Source organism: Ascaphus truei, chromosome 8 (assembly GCF_040206685.1).
Source record: "Ascaphus truei isolate aAscTru1 chromosome 8, aAscTru1.hap1, whole genome shotgun sequence".
NCBI lineage: Eukaryota > Metazoa > Chordata > Amphibia > Anura > Ascaphidae > Ascaphus > Ascaphus truei.
In genome coordinates, this window is record NC_134490.1 from 6,272,560 (window position 1) to 6,297,183 (window position 24,624).

General features: G+C 48.2%; 2 protein-coding genes across 11 annotated transcripts in view; both read left to right on the top strand.

Annotated features, from left to right (window-relative positions):
• Positions 1-525: 525 nt before the first annotated feature.
• Positions 526-21,760, top strand: BMS1 (BMS1 ribosome biogenesis factor). Of its 3 annotated transcripts, none has more exons than XM_075610410.1 (23): positions 526-676; positions 1,553-1,758; positions 2,469-2,659; positions 3,463-3,542; positions 4,276-4,464; positions 5,376-5,518; positions 5,951-6,072; positions 6,599-6,795; positions 7,394-7,533; positions 7,832-8,532; positions 10,626-10,727; positions 11,103-11,260; positions 11,645-11,726; positions 12,252-12,325; positions 12,594-12,782; positions 13,474-13,662; positions 14,373-14,553; positions 15,258-15,316; positions 15,934-16,056; positions 16,245-16,392; positions 17,522-17,697; positions 19,160-19,321; positions 20,749-21,760. In XM_075610410.1, exons 2-23 carry the CDS (start codon positions 1,583-1,585, stop codon positions 20,974-20,976), a joined length of 3,810 nt encoding a protein of 1,269 aa, XP_075466525.1. In that variant the 5' UTR covers positions 526-676; positions 1,553-1,582; the 3' UTR covers positions 20,977-21,760. The 3 variants fall into 3 exon arrangements, with proteins under 3 accessions (XP_075466525.1, XP_075466527.1, XP_075466526.1); XM_075610412.1 differs by having other exon boundaries at positions 12,597-12,782; XM_075610411.1 differs by having other exon boundaries at positions 1,559-1,758.
• Positions 21,761-23,848: 2,088 nt separating this feature from the next.
• The window catches only part of LOC142501084 (heparan-alpha-glucosaminide N-acetyltransferase-like), a 202,256-nt gene continuing 201,480 nt past the window's right edge, over positions 23,849-24,624 (top strand). For 7 of the 8 annotated variants that reach the window (XM_075610413.1, XM_075610415.1, XM_075610416.1 and 4 more), the window contains exon 1: positions 23,849-23,976. In XM_075610413.1, the coding sequence (XP_075466528.1) occupies positions 23,907-23,976 (70 nt within the window). In that variant the 5' untranslated portion in view covers positions 23,849-23,906. The remainder of the gene's footprint in view (positions 23,977-24,624) is intronic. The other variant, XM_075610420.1, reaches the window with a different exon arrangement.

The window sequence follows — 24,624 nt, forward strand, 5'->3', positions numbered from 1 at the left end:
CTAGCGCGTCATGAGCGCTTCTCCCAATGAGGGCGAACCAGCTATGTGACGTCGCACGCACACCTGGCCGGCCAGGAAAAGCACAGCCAAGCAGGGCGCACGACGGAGCCCCAGCGCGCACCTTTCCTTACCTGGACAAGGCCTAAGGAACATCCTTGTTTCCCCATCATCACAATGTACACTTCCTTGTCAGGAACCATGGCTCGGGACAATTGGCACAGTATGGCGACCAATCCATCATTACTCCCTATCCACCATTGTAAACCTTTGTTTAGTTACAGATGAGGCAGGAACCGGAGAGACATGCAGGTCAGAACTGACCACATTGTTGGTAGAGGATGGTCCTTCCTTCCGATTCCCAAGTCAGGATGCTTGAAGTGCACAGACTCCATTACATGTAGCCATATGGCAATTGGCCCCACATTTCAATAGAAAGACCATTACAATACGATAACATTTGACTTGCGCAGTACGTGACTGATGTCATTATCTGTCCTTGTAGTACGCGCACAGTCAGTGTGTTACACTGTAACCAGCCCCCTTTCTAGGCGCGCCCGAAGGTTCCGCTCACACGCTGTTTCCGGACGGATCAGACGAGTCGGACGCTTCCGGCGGATCTTGTGGCCATGTGGAGGTTCTGACTGGGAGACAGCAGTGCAGTGTGTGTGAGACTCAGGTACCGGGGGTGAGAGAGTGTGAGAGAGTGTGTGAGAGTGTGTATATATATATATATATATCAGTATGATCGGTTGTATTTTGTGAAGTTAGGAAGGGGACGAATGTCTAACCTCCCCTTTTTGTATATAAAATGTTGTGCTACTCTAGGTGAAAATAAAAAAAGTTATACTCAGACTCCCAGTGCCTTCACACGTTGAGCCCCTGCATATACATACATTTATAGTGTTTTAAAGTGGGGTATTCTTATGTAATCGTTATTATATAGTGCTATCTATACTGCACCAACCAGCTTTGCAGTTCTTTACAAAGATAGTATACAAGACATAAGGCAGGAACTCTGCATGTTTCTGTTTATAACCAAATCAAACAAAAAAAAAGGAAACATTGGTAGAAAGTATCTGCTCAGAAAAACTTACAGACTAGTTGTTGTGATATCTCTCTGTATGTAGGAGAAGGTGGTTCATGCTTTGTAGGATGGGATATATTGGTGTACTTGGGACATGTAAGTAATAATAATAGCATGTTCTTGAATAGTGCTACTAGTCTCTGCCGCGTGGAGTTTACAATCTATTTTTTGGTGCTTGAGGCAATGGGAGAGAAAGTGACTTGCCCAAGGTCAAAAGGAGCCAGGTTCCCCTACTTCAAACTCCGTGCTAGTCAGTGTCTTTACTCACTGAGCCGGTCCTTCTATGGTATGTGTCTGAAGTTTCAGCTATAACATACACCCTTGTGATGGAACCTTACTTGAATCATATGGTGTTTTGAACCTCACCCAATGAAAGTGAGAATCCTAGCAGCGCACAGGGCGAGTTTCTGCCAATGAATGACATGTAACAAGTATAGTATAAACCTGCAGTGCTACTTTAACCCACAGCTGCAGATTTCCCACTGACACCCGCTAAACATGGAGGAGAAAGACCAGAAGAAGCACCGCAAGAAAAACAGCGGTACGAAGGCCAACAAGAAGCGGACCAGGCAGCAGGGTGAGGCGGGTGCCGGCACGGAGGAAGATGCCAGGAAGCGGAACCCTAAAGCGTTCGCAGTGCAGTCTGCGGTGCGCATGGCAAGGACCTTCCACAGGTAACAATACCGAGACTTCTACACTCGCACATCTGTCAGGACAGCGCACTGGCTACTGCCATGTAGAATTTAGCTAAACAGCAATCTGCTCCGCACATAAATAGTGTTCCTGTTGCAACTGTTGGCCCTGAGCTTGTTTTCTTCACTATATTTGTTTCCATTCTTGATATACCGATCCTGGAAATACGTCGTCCTAAATATGGATAGTAATGACCATTCAGGGGTTGCCATAGAAACCGCAGAAGCCGAACATGAAGAAAGAACATGGTTTAAAACTACCAGCATTCTAAGCAATAGTGTTGGTACGTTGTGTGGCCTGCATTATGTTACATAACTTTATGGTCTAAACACAATCATTAAATAAAATCCTACAGAATTAAGTAAGTAATCGTGAAGTGGTGTTAAATGGTCAGTGCTTTCACAATATAGGTCCTGCCTGCTATATATGTTGCTGAGCAGGACTGGGATTCTTTTCCACATATAAATTTTACATACTGTATGTTCCATTGCATATGGCTGCGGTATATTAAGCTTCTTTGTGGCACGTGCCGATGCTTATTATAGAACATGTTTTAAAGCTGTGTGTTTCACTTTATTACAGCTCCAGTATATATATAGAGGATTGTGTATAGTGTGTTCATGTGATGCATTTTTTTTTTTAACCTGCTGCTGGGTCATTGAGATGTCTTATCATTTGTTCCTCTGCCTAGGACACAGGACCTGAAGACTAAAAAGCATCACATCCCAGTGGTAGACCGCACCCCTCTGGATCCCCCTCCTGTGGTTGTGGTGGTTATGGGGCCCCCTAAAGTGGGAAAGAGCACCCTGATCCGCTGCCTGATCAAAAATTTCACCAAGCAGAAGCTGACTGAGATCCGGGGACCGGTGACCATTGTGTCAGGTGAGAGAGCAGAGAAACATCCCATGTGAAAGTGACCGCTCCCAAGAACACTGCGACTCTGCAGTGCGAGAGCGTCAAACTCTCACTACTACAAAGAGAAGATCTCGTGGGTGTCTGCTTGAATTTGTTAATTTTATCCATAATCATTACAATTCACAGCAGTAAAACATTTGACAACTGTTAACAAAATAACACAAAGTTGCATACTACAAGTGTATGACATTTTGTGAAGCAGTAAAACAGGGAATGGCAGCGAACACGAACTGATTATAATTAAATGTCATTCAGCATTAAGTATACAGAACCAATATTAAATATGTTCAATCATTCACAATTGTCTTGTAACGGGGCGTTCTATAAATGGGCACTGGGTGAGTAGCTGCGTTACTGCATTTACTGTGTGATATCTTTCATAGAAAAATCTCCGTTTTGTTAATTAGTGTCGTATACAAGAACAAATTATTCACTGTCGCTCTTAGCAAGTATTTAGCCTGTTTTGGTATATATGTTAAATGTGCCATTAATGCCTCACTAGTGCAGATAATAACCCATCTGTAGTTAAAGTGTAATATAATATTCTGACCGTAGTATTCTAAGTGGGGTTTAGTATTTGATAAATGTGGTGCTTATTCATTTTCAATATTTTTATTTTCCGCTGGATGGCATTTGCTAAATGGGCTCCAATAACGTCCTTTATAAAGGAAGGTAAAAGGGCACATAATGAGATAAAACAGCAATGCCACGTGAAGAGCCACAGGGGCCTGTAACATTATTTAGGTCTCTTGCCCCTTCCCCCTCTGCAGGGAAGAAGCGACGTTTGACCATCATTGAATGTGGCTGTGACATTAACACGATGATAGACTTGGCTAAAGTGGCTGACTTGGTAAGTGACCGTTCCCTGCGATGTTGGAGAGACTTAAGCGGAGACGCTATATCCACATGTACTGTATCTGTCCTGTGTGCAGAATACTCCGAACATGGCTCTGCAGGGTTAATTTAAAGCCGCAGACCCCCCATATTAACAGAAATGAAGCCCTGACATAGGCATAGCCTGGTCCGTGTGCTGATCTATTTGTAATGTTTAATGCTTTTCAACATCTTGGAGGTTTCATTTGTTTGTTTTACTGACTTCCGCAGTCACCATGGCAACCTCTTTCATGAAGTGTCAATGGCAGCGGCCATTTTAACTTCCCAGGGAGGCACATTTTCAGAGAATTATATCTGCAGACATTAAAAAAGGGGGATGGGCTTGCTAAAAACCGCAGCACAACGGCTGGTTAGAAGAAAGGAGACAATCCGTATGGTTTTATTTAGAGTAGAGCGGATTGGTGCTTTAACTGGTTGAGGGCACTTATGATGTTTACTAAAGTCACGATGCGCGTCACACTGGTGGCCCTCATGACGTTGCCATTACCACGGCGATGTCTGATGAGCGATCACATGAACGCCGCGTGCAAGGAGGGGCCATGGCACTCCTATGTTTTTTTTTTTATTTGTGGTATACAAGGTTGGCATAGCGGCCAGTGATTATACGTGGCTGTCGCTGCTTTCACATCTGGCACGTGGTCAAATCCGTGGGCGTCTTTGAATAACCCCCTGCCCTCCTCGCACCCCAGGTCCTCATGCTGATCGACGCGAGTTTCGGGTTCGAGATGGAGACCTTTGAGTTCCTGAATATCTGCCAGGTGCACGGCTTCCCGAAAATCATGGGCGTCCTCACCCACCTGGACTCCTTCAAGAACAACAAGCAGCTGCGCAAGGTCAAGAAGAGGCTGAAGCATCGTTTCTGGACCGAGGTCTACCAGGTGAGGAGCTGTGTCTGAGCGAGCCGGCCAGCATGCCAGCATGCCCAATGACATTCAATTGTAGCGTCCATACTGCGCGTGCGTGTATATAAGCGCGGGGAGGCGCGATGTTTGCAGAGAAATGTGCGCGGTTCAGTCAATGAGGGCAAACCGGTCACGGGCACGCCCCCTACGCCGCAACTAGCAGGCCAGGAATCGCCCGAGCAACAGGAGCGGCTGACGTCACGGCGCTCGAGCACCAGCACGCTCGCTTTCACCCTGAGCGAGGCCTTACTCTGCAGCACATCCCTGGATGTTGGGGAGCAGTGCTGCTCAACACCAGTCCTCAAGCCCCCCAACAAGTCAGGTCTTAAGGATAGCTCTGCTTCAGCACAGGTGGCTCCGTCAAAAACTGAGCCTCTGATTGCGCCACCTGTGCTGAAGCAGGAACTGGTTGAGCCACGTGCTGAAGCTAGCCTTAAAACTTGACCTGGGTGGGGGGCTTGAGGACGGGAGTTGAGCCCCCCTGAATTAGACTTTTTGCTTTTGGAGAACTATAGACATAATGTATATATTGTGCTGAAGGAACGTCTGAGTGGTAAGAACACGGACCTTACAGAGGCAAATCCCGGTTCAGACCGCAGGGTCATCGCCTTACGACCTCGGGTAACTCACTTTCCCTTCCTGTGCCTCGGGCCCCAAAGTTACAATGTTATCTGTTTGAGGCCAAAGGGACTCGCTGTGCCTGCAGTATTCTCAGTACAGCACTGGCTTTTATATCGGCCGTATAAAATAAGACAATATAGCTGCTGGAATTACTCATTAATGTTTCAACTAAAATCCACAAGGGGACATATGGTGTAGGGTACTCCGTAGGGTTATTATGAGGGTAGCCAAAATAATACATGGTGGGTTTTGCTCTTGTTATGTAGGGGGCCAAGCTTTTCTACCTCTCAGGGATGGTGTACGCAGAGTATCAGAAGCAAGAGATACGTAACCTGGGCAGGTTTATCTCCGTCATGAAGTTTCGCCCCCTGGTTTGGCAGACGTCCCACCCCTACCTCCTGGCGGACAGGTGCGTCTGGCTTCCTCCCTCCTTTTTTTCTTTTGATGTTTTGTGTAAACTAATTTATGCTGGTATCGTTAGCCAAAGTATAATAATTAACAGATGATTAGAATTACGTAAGACCCCGAAGAAAAGTGAATCGCTCCTTTTTGCACCCAAAGCATATATGTGACCAATTTTACTTAGAAGAGGATTGAAGTCTATGACGCTGAGATATTGAAGAACTTTTTGTTTGCCAGAACATAGGACTTCCTCTAACTCAAGTCCGTATGCTGATGTCAGGGACCCACGAGGGTTGCACCTGTGACCCTCTGTGCAAAATTAAAACACCTAGGTTTTTAAGCGATACTCTGGTTTATATTTGATATATCTGCATCTAGAGTGAAGGTATTAAATGAGAAGCTTATTTCGTGTCTCTTCTCGCCTTTTTTTTATTTTTAGAATGGAAGATCTGACGAATCCAGAAGATATTCGGGTGAATGCGAAATGTGACCGGAAGGTATCGCTCTACGGATACCTGCGGGGAGCGCACCTGAAGAATAGGAGCCAAGTCCACATACCAGGTGTTACTTCTGGGGGGGAAATAGTTGTATTGGTACAAAAATATCCTTTATGGTACCAAATACATTTTGTTTCGACTTACCTGCGATGTGCTGCTTCTGTCTTTGCTCCAAGCCGTGGGCTGTGTAATGTACATCTATTAGATTATTATGTTGCGTGCACTTGTCATTATTTGCCTGTCTGTGTGTGTGTGTGTGTTTCTTTTTGCGTTTTCATTGTGTACAATGTGAAAGACCAGTTTTTCCCTTTGTTCCTAGCAACTCCCAAGACCATAACCTCTCTACCCTAAATTGCTGGTTACTTTTTGTAATGAATAACTGGCCTTGTAAACCTTCCTGTTCGTTACGGATCACCTTCTCAGAGAATGCAATCTGATGGGGGAATGTAGCGGGGAAAACCACACAGGATTGTGGGCACATTGTTCGTTCAGTTGTTTCCCGTGCCTTGGTATTAAGTAAAGCCGCTTGTAGTAATGCAGCACATGGGGATTACATGCTATTATTATTATTATTATTCTTTTTGTTGCAGGTGTAGGGGACTTTGCCCTGAGTGAGATCAGTTTCCTGCCAGACCCCTGCCCCCTCCCCGGCCAGCAGAAGAAGCGTTCTCTGAACGAGAAGGAGAAGCTGATTTACGCCCCGCTCTCAGGCGTGGGGGGAGTGGTGTATGACAAGGACGCGGTTTACATTGACCTCGGAGCACACCATGTCCAACAAGCACAGCAGGTGAGGGGGGAGAGAAAGTGAGGGGGGGGGGAATAAAACTTGTTACCCAAGTAACTCGCTACATACTGCGCAGAAAGGGTGTGTGTGTGTGTGTGTGTGTGTGTGTGTGTGTGTGTGTGTGTGTGTGTGTGTGTGTGTGTGTGTGTGTGTGTGTGTGTGTGTGTGTGTGTGTGTGTGTGTGTGTGTGTGTGTGTGTGTGTGTGTGTGTGTGTGTGTGTGTGTGTGTTGCCATTTGCAACATTGTACCTAGAGATTTTCGTTGCTGATCCATATAAGGCCGTGATTATACCGAAAAACGTGCGCGGCGCCAAAACAACTAGCATAAACACAATCATACCGCTGGCGACGGTCGGGGCGCGCCGTACTGCAAAGCGCACGGCTGGAGGAGAGACTTCAAAATGTGTTTTTCTCTGGCGACGGCCGTGTCACGTGAGCGGTTCAGCCAATGAGGATGAACCGCTCACGGCCACGCCTCCTCTGCTCTGTCTCCCGGGCATAATAGAGGTGCCGCTCGGCAGCAGCGCCGGGAGACGTCACAGGATAGCGCTGCGGCTCGTGGTACAGCGTCCCAGGCATTCACGTGTTCTTTTGATTGCAGAGAGCTTTGAAGCCTTCGCATGAACTGGTCCAGAGCCTTATATCTACCAACGTCACCATCGATTCCAAGATGTCCGCCAGCAAAGTGTCCCTCTTCACAGACTCCAAACCGCTGGGCCTGGAGGATGTGGAGAACAAAGAGTAAGTTCCTCCGTGCCATCCTTCTGCCTGACCACTGCCCCTGGACACATCTCTAAAGACTTGCAGGGCATTGTGGGCCATGTTTACTAACAGCCTTCTGGTGCCAATAGCCCATTTACAGCTAATTGAAGTCAACGGGTTATAAGGTTTCTCCCGGTGCAGAAGGCTGCTTGGTGCATATGACCGTTATCTCTCATGATCTGTCTCCTATTATTCCCGTCTTTCGCTTTCCTATATTATTTGTATCATCCAGCACTCTCACTTTCTGCCTCACGTCCGACTCTTTGCCCCCTCTCAGGTTTGTCATGCCCACAGAGGAACGGGTCGTGGATGCCAAGTCTGGCAGGGTGCGACGCAAGGCCGTCTTCACAGGGGACCAAGATGCAGGTGGGGAATCTGGCCAGGAAGATGACAACGAGGAAGGTGATGATGATGATGAGGACGACGACGACAACACCTCAGAAGAGGAGCTTGGTGATAGTGAAGGGGAACAAGAACCTGAACAACATCCAGCCCCAGGGGCTTCTAAACGGCCAAAGCTAGAGGAGACCAAGCCAGCGTCCACGTTGGAGGTGCCGGTCTTTGCAGACAGTGATGACGACCTTGAGGAGAGCGGGGAGGAAGATGATGATGAAGAGGATGATGGTGGAGAAAGTGAGGAAGAGTCATCGGATAGTGAGGAGGAGGCTAGTGTGAGTCCGATCCTTCCCACTGCTGTGAAAAGGAAGACGGGCACAGAGAGACGAGCAGTAAGGGAGCTGGCCGGCAGGAAAGTCGCTCCGACCTTGGACTCCGGTAACTGTACAGGGGACGAAGGGACCTCCTCTGGCTCTGATGCTGCCGAGGGCATGGACACAGACGGGGAGGACTCTGGGGATGAGCAAAAGGCTGAGGGTCCGGAAGCTGGGGATACTGCTGAAGAAGAGGGTGGGGATGAGGAAGATTTGCTGGATGAGGATGAGTTGGATGACGGGGACGATATCGCTGCAGATACTGCGGGTAAGTTATTCCCTAGAGGCAGTAAGGGCCATAGTTACAAAGCTGGGCCCAGCCATACAGCACTTTTGGGACCAAATGAACTGGTCACAAGGGGCCTTACAACTTGTCATTGGGAAGTGAATGTGGCCTAAGGGTCTATCACTAGGTACATATAACGTTAGGGAGATGTGAGTAACAGTGATACGACCTTCCTGCCGGGCCCTGAATAGCATGATGTTTGGCTCTCTCTGCCGTGTATCTGTCTGTTATACAGGGTCGGAGCCCCCGGACTTGAATGTCTTATGCTTTTTATTCTGTAAAGTTGCACGAGGAGGTATCCACGGGACGGAGGGTGGGGGCAACTTCATAAATGGTATGTAATTGGGGTTATTAGTTTGCTAAATAGGATCGATTTGAACTGATGACCGTAATGTTTCGTGGGCTTAAACTAATACTTCAACAAATACTTTGTATAAGCGTCAGGTTTTTCTAATCCCGTTTTTTGCAGTTGGTGTCGGACATGGATGTCAAGTTTTAATCTAGAGGTTTTTCCTGCCCGTATTTCTGCTGTCTCACCTTATCCTACTCCCTTCCCTAACTGGGGCTCAGAATAGTACAGGCACACCCCGGTTTAAGGACACTCACTTTAAATACACTCGCGAGTAAGGACATATCGCTCAATAGGCAAACGGCAGCTCACGCATGCGCCTGTCAGCACGTCCTGAACAGCAATACCGGCTCCCTACCTGTACCGAAGCTGTGCGCAAGCGGGGAGACTATAGAGCCTGTTACAAATGCGTTATTTACATCAGTTATACACGTATATGACGATTGCAATACAGTATATGCATCGATAAGTGGGAAAAGGTAGTGCTTCACTTTAAGTACATTTTCGCTTTACATACATGCTCCGGTCCCATTGCGTACGTTAATGCGGGGTATGCCTGTGTTACATACATGCTCCGGTCCCATTGCGTACGTTAATGCGGGGTATGCCTGTGTTACATACATGCTCCCGTCCCATTGCGTACGTTAATGCGGGGTATGCCTGTGTTACATACACGCTCCCGTCCCATTGCGTACGTTAATGCGGGGTATGCCTGTGTTACATACACGCTCCCGTCCCATTGCGTACATTAATGCGGGGTATGCCTGCGTTACATACATGCTCCGGTCCCATTGCGTACGTTAATGCGGGGTATGCCTGTGTTACATACATGCTCCGGTCCCATTGCGTACGTTAATGCGGGGTATGCCTGTGTTACATACATGCTCCCGTCCCATTGCGTACGTTAATGCGGGGTATGCCTGTGTTACATACATGCTCGGGTCCCATTGCGTACGTTAATGCGGGGTATGCCTGTGTTACATACACGCTCCGGTCCCATTGCGTACGTTAATGTGGGGTATGCCTGTGTTACATACACGCTCCGGTCCCATTGCGTACGTTAATTCGGGGTATGCCTGTGTTACATACATGCTCCCGTCCCATTGCGTACGTTAATGTGGGGTATGCCTGTGTTACATACATGCTCCCGTCCCATTGCGTACGTTAATGTGGGGTATGCCTGTAGTTTGTTTTTAATAATCTGGTTACCACCTCACTGGGGCAGAGATAGTTTGTGTATTTGCCCCTCTCCGCCCCAAATCCCATCACGCTAAACACAGACATACATATAGAGGCATGCGCGCGCACATCCAGATATACACATACACGCGCACATCCGGATATACACATACACGCATGTAGTTGGACATACAAATACAGACAAACAGGCATATACACCCACACACATGGGCATGCATACGTCTGCCTATTGAGTAATCTGGCCCTACATTGGGGTGGAACAAACCAATATTGGCAATTACCCCCACCCCATGAAGAGCATCTGTTGTAAATGAAAATAAAGGGAAATTTTGAGACATGAAATTAAGTAATTACATGTTTTTTTGTTTTTTTTTGAGGCATCAATTACCGAGTTGTGAATAATGGGGTTGGACTCTTAAGCTCATGACTTTGCAAAGCATTTGCACGCCCCTCTGGCTGCCAAGGGGTTAAGGATCAGCGCCATTGCTGCTCGTAGTGGTAACGCAATGTAATTCTTCTCTCCCAGGTGCCTTGCGGTGGAAGGAAGGTCTGAAACAGAAAGCCTCAGAGGCGTTTCTCCGGCAACAGCAAAGCGCTCCCAACCTGCGCAAGCTGGTGTACGGCGCTGGTATGTGGCGGGCGCCGGCAAAGGGCGTCTGGTGTCTGGGGGTAATCTGTATCCCCGGGGCTATTACAATCAACAGGGTTTGGTGACCCGTTCTCCAAAATCCTAGTTAAAAGAATAGGGTTTCTAGCTGGAATAAATCCTACTGATGCAGGGACATGGCCTTCTTGCTGTTTGCTCTCTGTGTCTCTGTAGTCTCGCTGTCTCTCATATTTTGTCTCATTTTGTCACTTTCTGCCCATCTATTTCCTTGCCACTTTATCTCCGTGTGTCCCTCCTGTCACTCTGGGGCCTCTTCCTTGTCTCCCGGGCCCCCCAGGTTCGGAAAGCGCGTTGGTGTGTGTTGCTGTAACCTTTGCCTGTATCTGCTCCGCACAGTGGCTGAGAAGGAGGAGGAGGAGCGGGAAGAGACCGGAGAGGAGCTGGGAGGCTTGTTCCATGTCAGCCGCCCGGACAAGGAATCTAAGCGAGCGGCTAATGCATTGGACTGCTCCAAATTCTGCGTTGAGAGCCCCCAGGACTGGACTTTGGATGAGGTACAGGAGAACAGAACGGGAGGGGGGTGAAGAATCGATTTCGGACACTGATGCCCCCTTGTTGGGGAATAATACTCCCTTGTTTCAACTGAAGTCTAGTCCCCTAATCCTTTCGTATAGTGACTGACAGACTGGATCAAGGGTGTGTTATCTGTCCTTTTAACCAAAGGGCAGCATGCAGGTATAGTGAGACTCGCAGTTCCTGGGGGCCACAGTTGAAAAAGCAGAAGGCTCCGGAGACTGTAACGTTAGCTACATGTAGTGACAGAGAACAGAACGTAGGAGGGAGTCTGATCCCTAAACCACAGCATGACACCCTCACTGAGACAGAAGGGGGCTGGAATTGTCCCAGCTGTGGTATAACGGTCTTCTCTCTGTGCCCAGGTCATGGACTGTATCCGTGACTGCTTCGTCACCGGGAAATGGGAAGCGGATAAGGACGCAGAGAAACTACTGCAGGAGAATGGTGAGATTTTCTGCTGTTTGGCCGGGTTAGGGTTAACTCATCCCCTGGCAGTGGAGGGTTAAGGTAAACGCACTCATTGCTGAACTGCAGATACATGCAGGTTATTTAGTTAAATCATTTTATTTATTCCCCCCACGCCCATGTGTGATGTTGCAGAATGACACCTCGCCAGAGTGCACCTGCAGGTCGCTAGTGACTGAGGGATGGGTCTGAACCTGGCCGCAGGGAATGTTAATCCTATCCCGACAACGCCTGCGTAGGGGACAGAAGCACAGCTGGAAACGGGGAACATATCACGGTTATTTGGGGGGCTTTATTGATTTAACAGTAGGGGAAACTATTGGTGTGCGCGTGATGTCCTCGGCAGATTAATATAGACAGTGGGAAATGATCTGCCGTGGGGCCTCATTGCATATTTTCGGGGTGACTCCCTGTCCTACGGATCCAGGTTAGTGCCGAAGAACGATATGCTGCTTTAATCATTTTATTTACTCGTTCTGCAACCTGTGTGTCCTGTGCCCACAGAGGAGGTGTTCGGAGACTTTGAAGACCTGGAGACCGGAGTGTTACACAAAGGGAAGCCGGAGCCTAAGGAAGGGGTATTGATATGCGATAGCATCACCGCTGCTGCGCTGCTTTGGCTGGAAGATGTAGACATTGTCTCTGCTGTGGGGTGGGGGAGGTGGCAACTCCAGTCCTCGAGGGTCACCAACAGGCCAGGTTTTAAGGATATCACTGCTTCAGCACTGATTGAGCCACCTGTACTGAAGCATGGATATCCTTACGACCTAACTTGTTGAGGCCGAGTTGCCCGCCCCTGCTGCTGTAGGAAGTATGATCGGCTTATATAACCGTTCTATTATACAGCAGGAAAGTGACGGGGAGGGGGCGGGAGAAGACAGCCCCACGGTGGTCCCAGCAGAGGAAGACGAGCGGAAGCAGCGGCTGGACAAGAAGCGGAAGCTGAAGGAGCGATTCAACGCACAGTACGATGACGGGGAAACTGATGCTACGTATTTCGATGACCTGAAGGGAGAGATGCAGAAACAGGCGCAGGTCAGAACCGGAACCAGAACCTTTCACTGCCGACTTACTCTCTTCTCTCTCTTCCTCCTGCACGGCTCCTCTTCTCTCTATCACCTCTCGCCCTGGTGTGTGTGTGTGTGTGTGTGTGTGTGTGTGTGTGTGTGTGTGTGCGCGCGCACACAATATATTTGTCTCAAAAGTAGTGCTACAGAGATTTTGACCTAATGTATATGACAAAAAGGCCCGGTGCTACATCTAACTTGACATATTATATAGTTACATACTAATCTGTTTATATATTAGAAAACAGGACAGGCACACCAAAATGCTAGAAGCAGCACATTGTAGGTAAGTATCAAAACAGCGTATTGTGCACAAACACCAAAGTTTCGTCCCTTGAGCAGGACCTTTATGTGGGTGGGGTCCCTCCTGTAAGGACCGAAACGTTTGCTTGTGTACAATACGGTGTTTTGATACTTGCCTGCGATGTGCTGCTGCTGCTTCTTTTTTTGCACTGATCCGTGGATCTGGGTAAGATATAGCTGTATTTATTTCCTGTGCGCGCACAATATATGCCTCCTATAGGTGTGCCCACTGTTCCATGTGTTTATTTTTTTCTGTATTTGCAATATTCTTCCTTTATTTACACGTTGACTTTTCTCTCCTAATATAACATGCCCTGTTTCTCTCTGTATAACGTGACTGTGTTGTTTCCTCCCAGTTGAACCGCGCAGAGTTTGAAGACCAGGAGGATGACGTCCGCGTGCAGTACGAGGGTTTCCGGCCCGGCATGTACCTGCGCATCGAGATCGAGAGCGTCCCCTGCGAGTTTGTGGTCAACTTTGACCCCCATTACCCTATGATCCTGGGAGGACTTGGAAACAGCGAGGGGAACGTTGGATACATCCAGGTATGGGGCGCCAAAATCCGGCTGTGCGGAGTCTGTATCTCCAGGAATGCTTCTGTGTGGGTCAAAGAGCTTGCACTCTAAACAAGCCACTGCCACATGGAGATGGTTTTGGGACCCAGATAAGCTTTAACCCCTTGGTTGCCAGAGGAGACTCAATTTCCGGCTGCAAAGCGGTTGAAGCTAAAGTTGTTTATCTGAAAACTGGACACGCAGCAATGTAGAGTGATTCTTCAAACCACTACCACCTCCATAAAAACTCGTCTTATTAGAAAGAAAAAGTGTTCAATATACAGCAAAACCAAGTCTACAGATTACATTTTTTACGGGGATTTCAACCTGGAGTCTGCAAGATTGGAGCGCGGCTTGAAATTTGACCTAAATAGCGTCCAAAAATGAGGAGAAACACAGGTTTTGTGTGCTTGATGGCTGTGATAAAACTGGTCCATGGTTGTCCTGGCAACCTCCTATGTTGAGGGGTCTTGAAGGATGCTCAGTGATTATACAGATGCTAAAGGGATAGTTAAAGTGTCAGATCGACATGAAGTTATATTCAAGGGCTCTATATACATTGTCTTGCTCCTGGCCATTCTTGCGAGTGATAGGGTACCCTGATCACCCTGACTATTTGTACTCTGCGGGAGATTACATGCACGATGCTAGAGCTGTATGGCAATAATTATTTGTGACTCCCCCCCACCCCTCCCCCCCAGATGCGTTTGAAGAAGCACCGCTGGCACAAAAGGATCCTAAAGACTCGGGACCCTCTGATCTTCTCCCTCGGCTGGAGGCGTTTCCAGACCGTCCCCCTGTATTATATTGAGGACCACAACGGGCGTCACAGGCTCCTCAAGTACAGCCCTGAGCACATGCACTGCGGAGCCACTATCTGGGGTGAGGCACGAAACCCGTGTATTCTAAGGGTGCCGCAGACTAACGGGGAGGATTCCTCGGACACTGTAATGGGTTTGTAATGTATTATTAGGGATAGTTAACAAAAACAGGCATTTCCAATTACCTTTAGGGACATTATTATTCTGTAACATGAGTATTGTACGGGGGAAATGCCATTGTAGATTGGTAAGTGAACCCCACACCGGTGAGAAGCTGAAACACCAAAGTCTCCAGGATACCAAACTGGGACATAAGAAACCTGCACAAGGTTTATCGGCTAATTCAATGGAAATCAGTTGAGTTGTGTCTCGGTAATGTGGGGTGCCTGAGCCTTTGGATCATATAAATTAGGGGTTCATGCTTAAATAAGCATTTAATCACACAGACGTCATTCCTGTTCCTTTAGTGAAAGGAGACCGCAGCCACCGTGAAATTGGAAATACAGTTTCTATGTTCTAAGAAGGAAAGAAAGTTTCTGGTTTTCTACAGTGATTCTATAAAACAAATAAATTCAGTCTGACATTCTTTAAATCTAGAAGCTGTTCTGGGCATTGGCAGCCACAATCCGCTGTAGCAATAGCCAATTCAATGGTAAAGACCTTTACATGGAAATACTTTTCTATATGAATGGGAGTTTGGGCACGCAGGAGAGAACTTGGCATACATGTCTCATTCTATCTCTCTCTCTCTCTCTCTCTCTACAGGTCCCATCACCCCACAAGGGACAGGCTTCCTGGCGGTTCAGTCTGTCTGCAGCACCACGGTGAGTTCTAATCTGGGCTGTGTGTGTGCGCAGAGTTACACCGTACAGGCTCACTTATTCCCTTGGTCCAAGAGCTCACACTCGGGGAATCCTATAAAGTACAAATATCCGCCCTTCACCTATTCAGACGTGGAGCGCAATGGGACGTGTTGCTGAGTATGTTATGAATACACTGCAGCCCTTCCCATTAAAACCATTTCAAATCCCTGTTTGACTTTAATACAAAAAAATGTGTTTTCTTTATAAAATTACAATATGGAGGTAAATCTGACAGTAATAAAATAATAAACATTTACAAAGGCTTCTAAAAACATTTCAGATAGTTGTTCTCAAAGTTAAATTAAATGGTAAATACAAAAATACACTAACACATTTACAAGGGTTTGAGCTCGTCGTGACCCAGGGTTTTGGTTTAATACAAAATTATTTAAATTGATGTACACAACGTTTAAAAATACATTTTCTTTACAGATTGCTTACTAAAATTTTTTTTTTTTTACTGCTCTGTAAAACTCCTCTTTTTGTGGCACACGCGTGTTTGCTTTAGTAAGCTGCTTTTGTATGTGCATGCAGTTTTTCGGCGGGCACATTACTTACGTGCGCGTTGGTTCTGGCAGGCTGATTTCCGGATCGCAGCCACAGGCGTTGTGCTGGATCTGGACAAATCCATCACCGTGGTGAAGAAGTTGAAACTGATCGGATATCCCTGTAAAATCTACAAGAACACGTCGTTCGTCAAGGTAGGGGGTTCATTGTACACGCTGCCCCACTCGGGTTTTCATCATCCAGAACCAGACACGTTCCATGTGTGTCTAATAATGCGGTTTCTCTGCCTGCTTTACATAAACCCTAATTATACACAATGCAAGTATGTCATCAACCTGACACAACCATGTTTCTTCCTGCCCGCTGCTCTCCTCCCTCCCAGGGGATGTTCGGTTCTGCCTTGGAAGTTGCCAAGTTTGAAGGGGCCTCGGTGCGCACAGTGAGCGGGGTCCGGGGGCAGATCAAGAAGGCTCTGCGGACCCCTGAAGGGGCCTTCCGGGCCACGTTCGAGGACAAGCTGCTGATGAGCGGTGAGCAGCGGCGCAGCCGCCTCTGTCCCTTGCCAGCGCAGCCCCGGGTCCAACCCTTCGATGTTCAATACATTGTGGTGCGACCTCCACCTTTCCCGGCCTAGTGTCGCCTCCGATATCCCCGTATAGTGCGGGCTCACTCTCGGGCCATTACATGGTGCAGGCCGGGGCGTGTATGGGAGGTAGGAGGAGAAATAGGGCGCCAGAAACTGTTCTAGAACAAAAAGCGGGTTTTATTGAACACAGTCCAAAAGCCCACGTTAAAACATAGACAAATGATGATACACACACGCGGCAAAAGTAGAAGCTTTGGGGAATCATCCTCTGGAAGGTCCAGGGCCGACCCAGAGGAGGTACTTATCCTGATACCAGTGGGAGAGAAGTGTCCTGTTCGGGGTCAGTAATGCATCAGAACCTTCCGATTTGGACCGGTCCGACATATTCAGGTTCCTGATTTAGCAACCCTGTGAAATAAGCTGCACACGGTCTCCATGCACACGAACCTCCTGATCCTCTCTACAGGCGCGTACTTAAGCACAGGGGCTCGTTATTAAACTCCAAAATGGTATAAGTGAGATGTCGTAGCTGGCTGCAGACCAGCACCCAAACCTATATACAGGACGCACATGAGAACTTGGAGCTCTGAGGAACGGCTTCTAGGATACGGCCGTGGCTATTTATACCAGACTCCCCATGGTGACACCACTGGTGACAAATCAAAATGGGAGGGGCAGAACCTGGTGACCCCACACCGTTTAAACCCTTCTAATCCTTTAACCAATTAGTTGCCAAACCAAGAAGGGGATACAGTTGCATACACCAGGGGTGGGCAACTCCGGTGCTCAAGGGCCACCAACAGGTCAGGTTTGGAGGATATCCCTGCTTCAGCACACCTGTGCTGACGCAGGGATATCCTGAAAACCTTGACCTGTTGGAGGCCCTTGAGGACCCCAGTTGCGCACCCCTGGCATGCACTGTGAGTTTTATAAAGAGATGGAAGGATAATGTTTGGTTGTCTCTCCCTGTTCTGCTAAAATCCAGTGATCAAGGGGTCCAGATAATGAGACAAGATGCCTTCTCTAAAACCTTGCCCCCTGATAACCCCGCGCCCTGCTCTCGCCCTCCTCAGACATCGTTTTCCTGCGCACCTGGTACCCAGTCACCGTGCCCACTTTCTATAACCCCGTCACCTCCCTGCTGAAGCCGCTGGGGCAGAAAGAGAGCTGGACTGGCATGAAGACGTTGGGGCAACTTAAGCACGAGCTGGGGGTCCGGTACAAGCCGCAGAAAGATTCTCTGTACAAGGTATACACAGGGGCTGCAATGTCCCCCGCTGACGCCCCATTGCGATACTCCTTACTCCTTTATATGCTGGAGGCAGGGCTCGTGTGACAGAACTTCTGGAATGACAGGGTTGCAGATGCATCAAACGGCAGCAGAAGGACCAAAGGGCGATGTTATTACTGGGCCTGCACCGTTGCTATTTCATATCCAAATGTAGTGATACTTTTATATAGGAGAAGGAGCGGCTCAGTGAGTAAAGACACTGACTGACACTGACTGCAGGTTGCTGCAGGGGAACCTAGTTCAATTCCCGGTGTCGGCTCCTTGTGACCTTGGGCAAGTCACTTTATCTCCCTGTGCCTCAGGCACCAAAACACATAGATTGTAAGCTCTACGGGGCAGGGACCTGTGCCTGCAAAATGTGTGTAAAGCGCTGCGTACAATTAGCAGCGCTATACAAGAACATATTATTATTATTATTATATAGCGTTTTTAACGTGACGTCCTCTAGTAATGGCTTTCTTCTTTGTTAGGTTTACAACAATAGTTATATTCTTTCTAAAATGAGTTTGGAAGAGCCTCCGTTCCAATGCTCAATGGGTTCAGAGTTTCTTTAATCCAGCACAGAGTGGTTCATTTATGCCATTTTTGTTTTTAACATTTTAAAATGTTTACACCGGATTGAAGCAGGGGGTCCCCGGAGCTGAACCCCATCAATGTTATCTCTGGTAGCAGGGGGTCTCCGGAGCTTAACCCCATCAATGTTGGCTCTGGTGACCCCCTGCTACCAGAGATACCTCAGAAGGGGGTGCTGGTAGCCGCTCGGCTACTAGGGTTAACGTAGTGGCTTTAAAACTCCTGCAGCCTGCGGGCCAGTAAGAAGCCGTGACGTCAGCCGATGCGGGAGCTTTAAACTTTGCTGAGCTTCCGGCGCCCCCTTTTTTTAGAGGTCTGTATCTCGCTAAGCAGGGGCTCCCCGGAGATGAAACGAATGGGGTTCAGTTCCGGAGATCGCCTTCTTCAATCCTATGTAAAAAAACACCGCTTTAATTGCTCCTTTTTAAGGCACTTGGATTACAGTTGATAAAATCTCATAAGGAAATGGGCAAACTAGATCAAGTTATTTAATTTCCATTTTTAAATCAAACGGATTACTTGCAAATCCACACTGCTCAACACAAGTTATTGTGGTATTGTGACAGTGGGTCGGTGTTTTTAGTATCTTGGGGCCATTTCTGCGATTCATTGAACCGGCAGCAGAGATTGTCACAGACACCCGAAGAAAGGAGGATATTAATAACGCCGTCACATTAAAATAAGATAGTGTTGCGATCAATCAATGCATTACAATATGAACTGAGATTAAGAAGCATTTGTGCTATTAGGTTTCACTTGTTGCTTCGCTTCAGGAGTTTTGTTAAACCCAACAGGTGGGGTAACAACTGCAGTGACCCGATTGTGTCTGTTTTCTGCTCTGTTGCAGCCCATCCTGAGACAAAAGAGGCATTTTAACCCGATCCACATTCCCAAAGCTCTGCAGAAGGCCCTGCCCTTCAAGAGCAAGCCCAAAATGATGGAAAAGAAGGGGAAGCTGACGCGGGACCGCGTGCGGCCGGCTGTAATCCGGGAACCCCACGAACGGAAGGTAAGTGCCTGCAGCCGGCGCGTTCCACCCGTGGGAATCCGGGAGCTGTACACTGCTCTGTGGTGCCTGAATATCCGCCTGCTTCCTTTGCCGCTATTCACATGTAAAAGGGATAACACAATACAGCGGGGCCCCTGGTATACGGCGGGTTCCGTTCCAGAGGCCCGCCGTATACCGAAAATCGCCGGAAAGCGGATCCGGCGATTTTCACTTCTGCGCATGCGCAAACCGGCATTTTTGCCGTTCTGCGCATGTGCAACCTATGGTATGCGCGCGCAACCTGCGGTCTGCGCATGCGCGCCGGGGGCGCACCCGCCCGTTCTGAGCATGCGCGAGTTAGAAATCAAGATGGCGGCCCCCTTCTCGGTGCCGCCGTATGAGCGGATCGGCGAGAAGCGAAGCGCCGAGAAGCGGGGCCCTGCTGTACCCCAAAGATAAGCGGGGACGCCATAACTGATAAGTCATTCAGAACAGCAAACTCGGGAGAACAAAAGTTACAACAGCAAATCACAGCGCGCACTTCACCGATTAGAAATCTCCAATACATAGTTACATAGTAGATGAGGTTGAAAAAAGACACTTGTCTATACAGATTAATTCATTTTCATCGTGCTTTCAAAGTATGGTGGTTTTTGCAAAGTAATTTCCAAGGTTCAGAAACTTCCACATGGCTGTTTATATTTCAATAATGGAAAATAAGAGGTGGGCGGGCACAGGACTGGAAGAAGCTTTGAATGTATTTTTCTGTCTATCATTCTGGGAGAATAGATACACGCTTGCCAGCATACAGGATCCGGGGGGATACAAGGTTGTGTAAAGGCTGCATCTTGTTTCTGCTACCCTGGTTTATTTGTAATGTGTGCATGTTTCAGGGTCACCTTTCTCCTCCGAGCTAGTAAATATAACGCTTCTTCTTGGCCACTGTGCTGCCAGAGAAGATCCTGAATCCCATTTGCTTAGCAAAGGGTTCTTAGCCGTGTACTGCAGGCCCGTGGGTGCGAGTGAGCAGAATAGTAACCTTCTTTTGTGCTATATGCAGTGATTCTTACCTTTTTTTCTGTCTGCAGCGTAGAAAAAGAAAGCAAAGAATCGCTTTAGAACAGGGGTAGCCAACTCCAGTCCTCGAGGGTCACCAACAGGTCAGGTTTTCGGGATATCCCTGCTTCAGCACAGGTGGTGCAGTCTTCATCTCAGTCTTTGAGCCAGCTGTGCTGAAGCAGGGATATCCTTAGAACCTGGCCTTTTGGTGGCCCTTGAGGACTGGAGTTGCCCACCCCTGCCTTTAACGACAGACAATGTTTTTAAAAAAAGAATATCACAAACGGCAACTTTAGCAGCATCGTGGCTGCTTTTAAGAGGCCCCTTTATTTAAACGCTTTCCTTGCTGTTCTCCGGAGCGGTGTTTTTAATGCCCTTCTCATCCACAGATATCCGCCCTGCTGGCCGCCCTGGGCACTGTGCACAATTACAAGAAGAGCAAGGCCAAGACGCAGCACCGGCAGCAGCACAAAGTCTTCCTGCGCGAGAAGCAGGCGGAGGAAGGGGAGAAGGTGAAGAGGCAGAAGGAGGCCCGCAAGAAAGTCTTCCGCGTCCTCGGGCAGAAGGACAAGAAGAAGCAGAAGTCGAGCCTGAAGGGCGGCGACGAGCCAAGATGAAACGCCCTCGCGGACAAACCGGCCGATTTAAAGATGGCTGCATTGGGCAGGGTGGGGCAGATGCGGGCTGGGGTCTCCCAAGTCACCGCTGCACACGTTTGCACTTGAAGTGTGTGTGTTTTTAAACAGACAACGCTTCCTCTTTTTAAAAAAAAAAATAATTAATTGGTCATTCTACACCCTGCACCCCAGCAGAAAGCCGAGCATTTTTAAACCCAAGATAGAGAATTAATTGCAGAAAGGGAAGAGGGGGGGGGGGGGAGAGAGAAGCCTGAGCATATAAAGTTATGATTGACGAGAAGCAAATCCAGAACTACAGAGGAAAGCGTTTTCCGGAGAATGCAGCAAGAAGCGGACGTCTTTTTCACCCCCTTTAGTAGTATTTAAAGATATTCTGGCTAGCCGTTCGTGCATCTTACTGCAGGGGGGGCACAACTCCTGTCCTCAAGACCTCCACAACAGGTCAGGTTTTCAGTCAAAGACAGCCACCCGTGCTGAAGCAGGGACTGATTGAGCCACCTGTGCTGAATCGGGGATATCCGGTAAACCTGACCTGTGGGGGGGGGGGGGGTCTTGAGGACAGGGGGCGAGCATCCCTGACTCTTTGGTAGGTTGGAACATTTGCTTGTACAGGTTTAATTATTTTGGGGGCGCCTGTACGTGCTGTATACGTGCTGTATATGCGTTGCGTCCCTTATTTCAGTGGGACGTCCTGCCTGGATCCAGTATTCCAGATTGTGTGTACACAGTACTCTGTCATTAAAGCCATGCCATGGTTATCCTGCATGTCGTGCGTTATCTCTGCCCTCCTATTCGTCTTTGCTTGTTGCTTCTTTCACATTTGAAACCTTTTATATACACGGAAGGGGTGTCCTCGGGGCGTCGGGGTGTTTTTTTAGGTTTCGATATCTCAAGTATTGCAGCAATCGGGGATCCCACATCTGGGTTTCTCCAGGGCCCGGCTGCAGAAAGTTGTCGGTAAAGGGATTTTTTTTACAAACCTTCAGGTTTTATAAGCCCGGGAATGATGATACTGTAGTGCAGGGTGTTGGTCACCTCAAGGGCCATAGACAGGTCAGGCTTTCAGGATATCACTGCTTCAGTGCTCGACTGACCCACTGATTGAGCCACCTGTGCTGAAGCAGAAATATTCTGAAAACCTGACCTGTTGGTGGCCCTTGAGGACTGGAGTTAGCCATCCCTGCTGATAAGGGATAAGAGAACCAGAACCTTGCAGAAGGGATCCCATACGGGCTTGAGTAGGTCAGTGAGAGGGATTCTGATATTGAAGTGAATAACAATCCATTGTTGACCTTGCATTGTAAACCTGATTCTCGCCCTATTGGATAGGGAGCACAGAAAACCCCCAGAAAAGGTACATTTATAATGTAATTGGTTTTAAAGAAGCCAATAATACTCTTGTAGTCGTTTAAAACAACGATAAGGTTATGGCATGTTTAAAAAAAAAAAAAATATGTATTATATTGTATTTACCATGCAGATACTGAGCACAGTGAGCGTGTGAAATGCAGGGAATGGATAAGGAAACATGGGGATTATTTTGGTTCGCATGCTCCTTTGAGGTGCGACGCAGTCACTAGCGCCATAGTGTACGTTTTCGCTGAAGAAACATCCACAGACGGACAGATTCCTAGATGCTGCAAAGGTTTCGACAGCCTCCGTTCCACTTCCAGCCACAATATTGTATCTGTAACAAGTCCGGCGTGTAACAGGGTATCGACTATTTCTAACTCGCTTTGTAACTGAAGGTGTTTTATAGATTTGCAGGTTAAATATATCAGGGCCCTTCCCTCGGACTTTGCTGCTTAACAGCGAGTAGGAAATTAGTAGGGCCAATGTGCATTTCCCCCCCCACACTGAACCTCACGTGTAAGTTAGACCACGCACATGTATGTGCCGCACGCACATGTATGTGCCGCACGTACAATGTTGAAATACTATAATTTTCAAGCTCTGGGTGTATTACAATAAGCTTGTGACCCGTCTGCTCCTAAATGGTTTCTTAGCTGGCCCTTTGGAAACCTGGTTGAAGAGCCCCGTTAATATACACCAGGGGGGCTCAACTCACGTCCTCAAGCCCTCCCAACGGGTCAGGTTTTCAGGATATACCAGCTTCAGCACAGGTGGCTCAATCAGTGGCAAAGTCGAAGAAGGAAGCAGCGCCTGATTTGCGCCACCTGTGCTGAAGCTGGGATATCCTGAAAACCTGACCTGTTGGGGGGGCTTGAAGACTGGAGTTGATCCCCCTGTATTATACGCATGTACAATTACTTTAGTTAGTGGCTCAGACCATTGAGGAGAGAATGCAGCAGCAATGCCAAGGTTCCAGAGGTCACGGGGGTCATTTATCAAACCTTTATCTCCCGGGAGGGCAAAGTTATGCAAAACGGCAATATTGTCAAATGGCACACTCCCGTTAGTCTCAGTCGGGATGTTTTTGTTTGTTTTGTAATATGAATCGGCCATCGTTTTCTTGCCCCGGTTCTGCACCTGAGGGACTCTGATAATTTAGCCCCTCCCCTGCAACAGGTCAGGTTTTCAGGGTATCCCAGCTTCAGCACAGGTGGCTCAATCAGTCCCTGCTTCAGCACAGGTGGCTCAATCAGTCTTGGAGCCTCCGAGCCACCTGTGCTGAAGCTGGGATATCCTGAAAACCTGACCTGTTGGGAGGGTACTTGTGGACTGGATTTGAGCCCCCCTGGCTTGCAGAGCCCGTGCCTTGACTCTCAGAGCCGCCTCTCCTCCTGCTGCCCTGTATTCAGACACAGTAACACTACTTTTATTAGTGGACTTCACCCAGTGGTTATCAGCTGGCGCCTGTACCCTGTGCTGAGCCAGACGATAAACCTGCTCATTGCTTGTAATGATCAGAGTTCTCGGGTCGTTCCGACACTGGAGGGTGCATCAGCATGGCGGTGCCACGCGCTGCAGCTTTCTCCCTTCTTGCTCTGGTGGTCTCTGTGCGACACTCTGCAGCAGGTAAGTGGCGGTGCCCTTCAGCAGGTTACCAGGGACAGGCACGTGGCACGTGGCACATGTTCACTTTCTCACAGGTTTTACCTATGCTGCTTGGGTTATATCCAAGTCTCGGCAACGGCAAATATCACCTACGCCTGTCATTCACATAAATCTATGTGCTACGCTATGTGCAGGTACTCTGTACTAATGTACGCTTTCCACGGCTGCATCAACCTAGAGAAAATGTAACGCAATATAGTTCTAACTCGCACATCCTTGCCAGGTCTGCCATGTTTCCTTTCTGGGGCTGACTCAGATCTTGGGCTCCCAGTTGAGCAGGAGTGGCCAAAGCCAGTTCTCAGGCCAGCAACAGGTCAGGTTTTCAGGATGTCCCTGCTTCAGTACAAGTGGCTCATTCGAAGACGGACAACTGTGCTGAAGCAGGGATATCCTGAAAACCTGAACTGTTGGTGGAGCTGGAAGGACTGGAGTTGGCCGCCCCATGCAGTGGACATTATTATTGTCCATTATTATGGAGAATATTCTGTGTGCTCGCTCTGTGCAGCTCTCCCATGCAAAACGGAGGAGAATATACAATGCAGGTCTATTTTGCAGGCCAATTGTCGCAACTGTGAATTCGTCTGACGGTAACCTTCATTATCTCTCTGT

Excerpts from the sequence above, each read along its gene's own strand:
- BMS1 (XM_075610410.1), top strand. The coding sequence starts at position 1,583 with ATGGAGGAGAAAGACCAGAAGAAGCACCGCAAGAAAAACAGCGGTACG. Across the intron at positions 12,783-13,473 it reads AGATGCAGAAACAGGCGCAG|TTGAACCGCGCAGAGTTTGA; the intron begins GTCAGAACCGGA and ends GTTTCCTCCCAG. Across the intron at positions 16,057-16,244 it reads AGAACACGTCGTTCGTCAAG|GGGATGTTCGGTTCTGCCTT; the intron begins GTAGGGGGTTCA and ends CCTCCCTCCCAG.